Genomic DNA, 10,184 nt, shown 5'->3' with positions numbered 1-10,184 from the left:
CAGGTGTTTTCCTTACTTAAAGAGAAAACACAAGTTCTCACCTAAGTCCTATCCATGTATGTTCATTGGTTACAACATTTTACATAAAGGCTATAGATGCTTTCATCCAACCACAAGGAAGGCCTTTGTGTATAGACATGTTGTCTTTGATGAACTAACATTTCCCTATATGCAGGAAAACAAGACTGACAGTGCACCAAATGACTCTAGTCATATGGCCACCTTCTTTGAATTTTTCTCAGAATCACAAGTTAAGTCTGGTTCATTAGACCCTACTGCTGCAGGGGAAGTGTTGGGAATTGATCATGATGTTGTTGCAGCTGATGTTTCAAATGATCAAAGTGTTGTGTTGGGAGTCGATCGTGATGTTGTTGTACCTGATGTTTCCAATGATCAGGATGATGGTGTTACTCCTCAAACAGCTGCTCCAACTACTGATCACAGTGATGATGTTGAGTTTGATCAGGATGAGGTTGTGGAGGTCACAAACAGTGTTGATGAGCCCTCTGCAGACATGCAAAACTCAGACACTGATGAATTACACTCAAAGGCCTCTCACTCAGATGAAACACATATGCAGTTTACAGTGACAAATCCAAGAGGATTGCAGCTAGAAGTGGACTTGTCACACTTCTTCAATGCCTAAGATGAAGCACCTCCAGCAGAAAACATAGTTCATGTTGAACCTGAAATCACTGCTCAAGGCCATAAAATAGTTACCAGATTCAAAGCTAAGTCTCTTCCTATAACTCATACCTCACTAGCTGTTATACAAACAAAACCAGAAGAACCTAAAATATAAAAGAAGCTCTTAGTTTCCCTCACTGGTTTAAAGCTATGCAAGAAGAATTAGCAGCTTTACATCAAAATGACACTTGGATACTAGTTTACAAAACTTCAACAATGAATGTAGTAGGATCTAAGTGGGTGTTTAAAAAAAAAATGAAGCCAGATGGATCAATAGAAAGACACAAAGCTAGGCTAGTTTCTAAAGGGTACTCACAACTTGAAGGGATTGACTTTGAAGAAACCCTCAGACCAGTAGTTAAAGCTACAACTATAAGAGTTATTCTCTCTGTTGCTGTCACTTTACATTGGCCCATTAGGCAACTAGATGTTAAGAAAGCCTTCCTACATCGTCATCTACAAGAAGAAGTTTATATGACTCAACCACCAGGCTTCACTGATCCAATGTATCCTGACCACGCCTGTCTCTTGAAGAAGGCACTATATGGTCTCAAACAAGCTCCAAGAGCTTGGTTTGAGAGATTTAGTCTATTCCTACTTTATCTTGGTTTCAAATGCAGTCGAGCTGATTCTTCCTTATGTACTCTCCATGATGCAGAAGGAACAATATTACTCCTGTTATATGTAGATGATATAATTGTAACAGGAAGCTACTCAAGGCAGATAGGGGAAGTAGTGCAAAAGTTGGGGCATGAATTTGATATGAAGGATCTTGGACCTTTGAGTTACTTTTTAAGTATTGAAGTAAGCTGTTTTCCTAGATGAATCCATTTGAATCAAAGCAAATATGCAAATGATCTACTTAGAAAAGTGGATATGGTAAATGTAAAATAGTGCATACTCCACTAGTTCAGAAGCATGGTCTACAAGAAGCAGCTGGCAAAGTAGTTAATCCCTCAGCTTACAGAAGCATTGTAGGAAGCTTGTAGTACCTCACACTCACAAGACTAGACATTACTCATGTTGTTAATCTAGCAAGTCAATTCATGCAGAATCCAAACAGCATGCATCTTCAGGCAATAAAGAGAATATTTAGGTATATCAAAGGAACTATCGATCATGGACTGAGAATCATATCACAGTCTTCCTTCAGGCTGTATGGATTCTCAGATGCAAACTAGCCAGGATGTGCCATTATAAGGAGGTCTACTACTGGATATAGTATATACCTTTGTGCAAATTGTGTCTCCTGGTCATCAAGGAAGCAGAACACTGTTGCAAGGTCAAATGCTGAAGCTGAGTATAGAGCACTGGCAACAACTGCAGTTGAACTTACCTGGATAAGCTACATACTACAAGATATTGGAATGTATATCAAGATGGCTCCTGTCTTATTTTGCGACAACTTGAGTTCTCTATACATGACTACAAATCCAGTAATGCATGCTAGAACTAAGCATGTAGAACTAGATTACCACTTTGTCATAGAGAAGGTAGCTCAAGGACAATTGATTACTCAGTTTGTTAGGTCCAAGGACCAACTAGCAGATGTTCATACAAAGGCTCTTGGCAAAGACCAGTTCCAGTTCTTTCGAGACAAGCTAGGTATAGTGAAGTCACCTCCAACTAGCTTGGGGGGAAGTCTTGAAGATAATGATCAGGATAACAAATCTGATAACTATGCGATCACTTAGTCTTAGTTTACAAGAATTAGGACTCTTTGTATTAGCTATCCTAGAAAAGTCCTACTCTATGTTGTATTAGCCAAAATATAGGATCAATATTCTGTATAAATACATAGGATTCGTGTAACTGAAAATATATCAATACACTCCCTTCTTGACATTGTCTCTGCACCATACTTTCAAAATTTGAATGAGTATTAATAAACACTCTATCAATGTGTGTTTCTCAATTGTCCTTATGTGTATAACACATCAACTTCCATATTCGATAAATATCATTTATTCGTATTTTATATTTAAAAGAACTCCAAGATCAACCCGGGCTTCTGTTACTCCTTCTTCCATAGTTTGTAAATTTGTTATTAGTGTTATAGATCTGGAGTTATACATTAGTTTTAGCTCGGTGGTTCCAACTCCGTTATGGCTATTTCCGCAGCTCTCTATGTGTTTGTCATTGCTGCTACAAATTGGAGAAGTTCCTAGTCCATTATTTCAACTTCCATAGTTTGTGAATTTCTGGATAGAATTAAGAGACTCTTTGTAATACATTCACAACCATACCATTTTTCGTTTACCTAAACAATATAAAGATCCTCTTTCAAAAAATTAATAGTCTCATAAAAGTTGTTGTCCATGATTTGCACAAAATCAAATAAAAAAGGGATATCGCCATGGCTATAAATAATAGAATTTGAAATTGCATCGAAAGAAAAATACCCATTAATATGTAGAGGGTGTGACATGTGGCCATTAATAATGCAATTATATGTATCCAGTATTTTTTCTCAAGTCTGAAGTAGGAGATTGGGGAGAGGGGGTGATTGAAAAGATTGTGCTCCAAATATTGTGAAAGAATGGGGTGGGGTGTGGGAGGGGGGAAGATTTTTCTTTTTAACTTCTTCCTTTTCATTAATAACTTTTTTTATTGTATTTAGTGGAGTATTTTTTAAATCAAAACCATCACATACACGATTTTTTTATGGTGATAGGCATGCACTTTTACCATGCCACTTATGCCACTACTGTATTGGTGGTGAAAGAACGTTACAGTGGAATATTGGAATGCTGACATGGCATGGTACGTGGAATAATGATATGGCGACAAATGGTTTTATTAATTGATAAAGAAGAGAAGGCACAAGAGGAAATACCCACGAGACGGTACAAAAAAAAGAGAACCGGGCCTAACAGTTGGCAAAGAATAAATGGGGACGAAATGAATAAAGAATAAAAAAAAGAAAGGTACATGAACCGGAAGTAAATAAGGAAGGGGAATCAGAACAGATATGAGGCATTTATAGCAATAAATACGTCAGTTATAGATATCCGAGATAATGGGCAATCAATATCATTAATGCCCATAATCAACCCAAATTATGTGAGACCGTTACTATTGTATATTCCTATATAAGGACACATAATTCTATTTGTAGGGACAGATCAGTGGCAATATTGAAATATACTCTTTACTTTACTGCTTTCTCGAAATTCTCTACCTTGACTTTGTAATTTGTCCATCAATTATTTCCTAAGTTATTCTTATTAATTTCCTTTGATATCATTGTGAAAGTGAAGTAAAACTTGGTTATCAGTAACCCGTTTTCTTCTAAAATTAGATTTTGGCCAAAAGACTTATTTTTGGTTAAAAAAATTGGTTCCGTTACCGGGAATCTGATAATCTTTTCATTTTCTAAATTCACTTTTCTGACAAACAATCATGTCAACTGCCAACAACAACAACTAACTGAACCAACATGAGGGAGGAACTCCACCATTCCCTTCACCACAAGAATCTCCTCGACAGTCCCGAGAGGGAACACCTCAAAGATCAACATCACATAAGAATGATCAACAAGGGGACGAGCAAACTGCCGAACATGATACATTAAAATAATTAATCACAGAACACGTCAACAACGCCTTTAAAGCTTTTGTTAGTGAATTGCCAACTGCACCACCATCTCCTCCTCTAAACAATACCGCGACTATAGAAAACCCACGCTCGGGACTTGCTAATTCAGGAAGCGGAGGAACTCCCAGTGAATCTCGTGATGGAAGGTCAGGTACACCAAATAATTCTGATTTACAAAGTTTGGTACTAACTTTGTAGAAACAACTGAAAGAGCAGAATTATCGCATAGAACAAATACATGGCATACCACCCATGATTAAAGGAGTGGATATTAATAAATATTCACAATAGCCCTAGAAGCCAAGTATAACACCTTTGCCGATTCCTAAAAAGTTTAAAATACCTGATATTCCAAAATATGATGGAACAATCGACCCACGAGATCACGTAACCACGTTTACAACTGGTGTGAAAGGCAATGATTTAACCAAGCAAAAAATTGAATCAGTGTTGGTAAAAAAATTTGGCAAAACACTCACGAAAGGAGCACTAATATGGTATTCTCTCTTACCTGAAAACTCTATTGATTCTTTTGCTGAGCTTGCAGATTCATTTATAAAAGCACATTCGGGAGCTCAAAAAGTTAAGAAGGGGATGTAAGACATCTTTAAAATAAAACAAGGGGATACTGAGCTACTCAGGAAATTTGTGGATAGATTTCAACATGAAAGGATGATGCTACCGCGAGTACCTGATAATTGGGCAGCCATGGCGTTTGCAAGTAACTTAAATGAAAAAAGCTCAGAAGCCATGAGGAGACTTAAGGAGAGCTTATGAGAATTCCCTAGTACAACATGGAATGATGTGTACAATAGGTACAACACGAAGTTGTGGATAGAAGAAGACACGATCACTCAGGCAAGGGGTGATCAAAGAACAAGTTCGAGATAACCAGAATCTGAAAAAAGGTCCGGTAAAAATAGGTACGAACCTTTCATGGGACCTACAGGATGGGATTCACGGTCCAAACAAGAAAACGTATGGTATGATTCTAGATCAAGGCATAGAGATGCAGGTTCATCATCCAAGTTCGTAAAAGGGCGAGATGCGGGAGACAGTAATGCTACTACAAATGCAAGGATTGGTGATTACAGTTTCAATATTAGCACTTCTGAGTTGGTTACTGTTCTAAGGAGTATGGGAGATAAGGTGCGGTGGCCTAAAGAAATGAGATCAAACCCCAGCAGAAGAAATCCAGATTTCTGGTGCATGTTTCATAATGACCATGACCACAAAACAACAGATTGCAGATTATTACAAGGTGAAGTAGAACATTTGTTAAAACAAGGTTATTTAACTGACCTGTTCAGTGAGAAAGGTAAGCAATCTTATATGAAGAATAGACAAGAACCTCTGAAACCTCTGTCACCAAAAAGAATGGTTAACGTGATAAGCTGGGGAGAAGAGGTCAACGGTGTGACATATATGGCTGCAAAGAAGACATCAAAAGTCATGGTCGCCCATGGGAAGCGAGTTCACCACGTTTTGGAGGAAGACATTATAACGTTTGATGATGCAGATGCAGATGGCTTGATAATCCCTCACAATGATGCACTGGTAATATCTTTATTTGTACATGATACTAATGTTAAATGAGTTTTGATTGATCCATGTAGCTCCGTAAATATTATTATTCTAAGAGTGGTAAATGATATGCAAGTTGATGACAAGATAGTGCCGAAAGCACGTACCTTATCTCGATTCGATAATTCAAGCGTTGTCACAAAAAAGGGAAATAGTGCTTACCACATTTGTAGAAGGAGTTGTCAAGGAAACAAAATTCCAGGTGATAGATACGGATATGGCTTATAATATTATTCTTGACAGGCCGTGGATTCATGATATGGATGTTGTACCATCTACTTTACATCAAATTATTATGTTTCCTTCGCAATGGGAGATTCGACAAATCCGTGGAGAATAGCAAGCTTCTAAAAATATCAATTCAGTTGCGGATTCGAGCACAGTGAACGATGATGCAAATAAGAAATAGCAACTACAGAATTCAGTTGAGGACATAAATACACAAACCTCAGCTGAAAACGGTTCAGGACAGACGAATATAGATTCAAGACCTGATGTCATTCAAAATCCAGAAGAGAATGAAAACATCAAAACAATAATTTAATAACTCGAGGCTCACACACTTTTCGAGCAGTGGCCAGATAGAAAAGTTTATGTTGGAATGAAGCTAAGCCCAGGAATGAAAGGTAAACTTATCAAATTTTTACAAGCTAACGCAGATTGCTTTGCTTAGCCGTATTCAGATATGATAGGTATATCACCGGAAATGATGACCCACAAGCTAAATGAAGATCCTTCATATCCACTTGTCAAACAGAAGAAAAGGAAGTAGGATGAGGTACAAAAACTTTTAAAAATTGGATCAATACGAGAGGTAAAATATCCTAACTTACTAGCTAATACTGTAGTAGTACCAAAAAAGAATGGGAAATGACGAGTTTGTGTAGATTATACTGACTTAAATAAGGCTTGTCCTAAAGATTCATTCCCTTTACCGCACATAGATCAACTAATTGATTCTACTGTAGGACATGAGTTGTTAAGTTTTTTAGATGCCTATTCAGGATATAACTAGATAAAGATGGTCCCTTTAAATGAAGAAAAAACTTCCTTTATCACCGATAGGGGGACTTACTGTTATAAAGTCATGCCTTTCGGACTAAAAAATGTTGGAGCCACGTACCAAAGATTGGTAACAAAAATGTTTCAATAACATCTAGGAAAGACTATGAAAGTCTACATTGATGATATGCTAGTCAAATCGGCACACGTAGGAGATCATATCCAGCATTTGTCGGACACTTTTCAGATTCTCCGCAAGTTCAATATGAAGTTAAATCCAGAAAAATGTGCCTTTGGTATGGCTTCACGTAAGATTTTGGGTTTTCTTATTTCTAACTGAGGTATTGAAGTAAACCCTGCACATATCAAAGCCATTGAGGAGATACCAGACATATTCACGAGCAAAAAGGAGGTGCAGAGGTTGACAGGTAGGATAGCAGCTTTGGGAAGATTTATTTCCAAATCTTCGGAGAAAAGTTTTAAGTTCTTCTCAGTATTGAAAAAGCAAAACTAATTTGAGTGGATTGACGAATGTCAACAAGCTCTTAAAAATCTAAAAGCATATTTGTCAAATCCACCCCTACTGGCTAGACCAAAGGATGGAGAAAGGTTACTCATCTATCTCGTTGTGTCAGAAATGGCGGTAAGTGCAATACTGGTACGAGAAGATAAAGGAAAACAATCTCCAATTTATTATGTTAGAAAATCTTTGTTGGAAGTTGAAACTCGATACCCTCACTTAGAAAAACTTGCTTTAGAATTAATTATGGCATCTAGAAAGTTGAGGCCTTATTTTCAATGTCATCCTATCTATGTAGCAACTGCCTATCCCCTAAGAAATATATTGCATAAGCAAGAGCTGTCAGGTAGGTTAGCTAAACGGGCTATTGAACTTAGTGAATACGATATTGTGTATCAACCTAGAACTACGATAAAATCTCAAGTTTTAGCAGATTTTGTTTTAGATTTCAATGCAGGAATAGTTCTTGAAGCAGAAAAGGAACTACAGGTATTCACCGAATCTAATCCGGGTACTTGGACCCTATTTACTAACGGCTCCTCGAATTTTAAAGGAGCGGGTTTAGGTATTGTTCTAATCCCACCTTCGGGAGAAATCATAAGGCAAGCAATAAAATGCTATCCCATTACTAACAATGAAGCAGAGTACGGAGATGTAATTGCAGGTCTGGAACTGGCACGAGAACTTGGGATAGAGCGGATTATAATCAAAAGTGATTTGCAGCTGGTAGTTAACCAGATGTAGGAGACTTACATAGCAAGAGAGCTACGAATGCAGCAATATTTGAAAAAGGCGCGAGAATTAATCAGACAGTTCCAATCATGGAAAATCGTGCAAATATCCAGGGAGGAAAATGCAGAAGTAGATGCACTAGCTAATCTCGCATATGTTGTCGAAGTAACGAATGCAGAAAATGCTACCGTAATACATTTGTTCTATTCGGCACTCGACCAAGATAAAAATGAGGTAAATTTCAATAATTTAACTTGGGATTGGAGAAATGAATTTGTTAACTTTCTGCAGTACGGAATTCTACCTGAAGACAAGAAAAGGTCTCAGTCACTTCGATGAAAAGCTACTCATTACTGTTTGGTTCGAGGAAACCTTTATCGAAAGATGTTTGGAGGACCTTTAGCAAGATGTCTCGGACCTTCTCAAACAGAATATGTGATGAGAGAAATACATGAGGGACATTGTGTAAATCACGCAGGAGGAAGGTCCTTGGTAAAAACTCTAATAAGAGCAGGATACTATTGGCCAAAAATAGAAGAAGATGCGGAAAGTTTTGTGGCCAAGTGTGACAAATGCCAACGATATGGAAATAACATGCATCGCCCAGCGGAGCTATTACATCCGGTTATTTCACTTTGGCTTTTTATGAAGTGGAGGATGGATATCGTGGGACCGCTGCCACAAGCTAAAGGAAAGGTACGGTTTTTATTAGTATTAACGAATTATTTTTCCAAATGGGTAGAAGCAGGAGCCTTCAAACATGTGCGGGAGAAATAAGCCATGGACTTTATTTGGCGAAACATTATATGCCGGTTCGGAGTTCCAAAAGAAATCGTATGTGATAATGGCCCGCAATTCATAGGCATGAAAATTACAGAATTTTTTCAGAGTTGGCAGATTAAAAGGATAACTTCAACACCTTACCACTCTGTGGCCAATGGACAAGCCGAATCAACAAACAAAGTTATTATTAATAACTTGAAGAAAAAACTAGAGGAGTCAAAAGGCAAGTGGCCTGAAGTGTTACCAGGAGTCTTATGGGCTTATCGAACGAAAGCAAAGATAAGTACGGGAGGGACTCCATTTTCACTTGTTTATGGTGTTGAAGCCTTAATTCAAGTTGAAGTAGGTGAATCAAGTACGAGATATATACAAGCAACTGAGGAATCAAACGAGGAAGAGATGTGAATGAATTTATATTTGCTCGAAGAAAGGAGAGAAGCGGCTCTAATAAGAATGACGGCTCAGAAACAAATTATTGAGCGATACTACTACCGGAAAACTCATCTTAGATACTTCAAAATTGGGGACTTCATCCTCACAAAGGTTTTTCAATCAACGAAAGTAGCTAATGCAGGGAAATTGAGTCCAAATTGGGAAGGACCCTATAGAATTCGAAGCATCGCTGGAAAGGGAGCATATGAGTTGGAAACCATGGAAGGCAAAGTACTACCATCAAATTGGAACGCTGTTCATTTAAAGAAGTATTACTTCTAGGCAAAAGAAGTACCCATGGTCAGGTATCACTCAAATATGATTTTATTTTATTCTTTTTAATTATACTAACCATTTTAGATGATAGGCAAGAAGCTAGCCCGTACCAAATGATGATATTAGACCTGAAAGACACGAGAAATACTGAATTATTCCCGGTCTAGGTTACAACCTTTCTGATGGAGAAAAAAGGGTTAAGTAGTCATCATCTAAATGAATACTTCTGAGTCCCGTGTGTATTTTTCTTTTCAGGGAATGGACCAAAAGGAAGAAACAATTAAGTGCACGTGATTTCATACTTCAAAGCTCTAACACTGGGATATATATATATATATGAAAAGGCAAAGAAGACAAAAGTCAGAATTCAAGCCTGAATCAGCCTAAGAGCCAAAAATCAAGCCTGAATCAAAAACCTTTGAAGTAACCTTGAGAAAGTGTAAAACTCGCAAAAGGACACAAGATGGATACAGGATATACTCCAAGTTCTTATGTGTTTTTAAATTAAGGTCAATAATTAGACACGAGATAGTAGACCCGGAATTTTAAAACATGTTACAAATAAAGCAGT

At 37.5% G+C, this 10,184-nt stretch overlaps 1 protein-coding gene across 1 annotated transcript; it reads left to right on the top strand.

Annotated features, from left to right (window-relative positions):
* The first annotated feature begins 8,506 nt into the window (after nucleotides 1–8,506).
* On the top strand, nucleotides 8,507–9,310 carry LOC142178049 (uncharacterized). The gene is made up of 2 exons (XM_075247370.1): nucleotides 8,507–8,818; nucleotides 9,020–9,310. The coding sequence occupies exons 1-2, from the start codon at nucleotides 8,507–8,509 to the stop codon at nucleotides 9,308–9,310; spliced, it is 603 nt and encodes a 200-aa protein (XP_075103471.1).
* Nucleotides 9,311–10,184: the final 874 nt, after the last annotated feature.

The sequence above is a fragment of the Nicotiana tabacum genome, chromosome 24 (genome assembly GCF_000715075.1).
Source record: "Nicotiana tabacum cultivar K326 chromosome 24, ASM71507v2, whole genome shotgun sequence".
NCBI classification, from domain to species: Eukaryota; Viridiplantae; Streptophyta; class Magnoliopsida; order Solanales; family Solanaceae; genus Nicotiana; species Nicotiana tabacum.
This window is presented reverse-complemented; position numbering and strand designations above follow the sequence as displayed.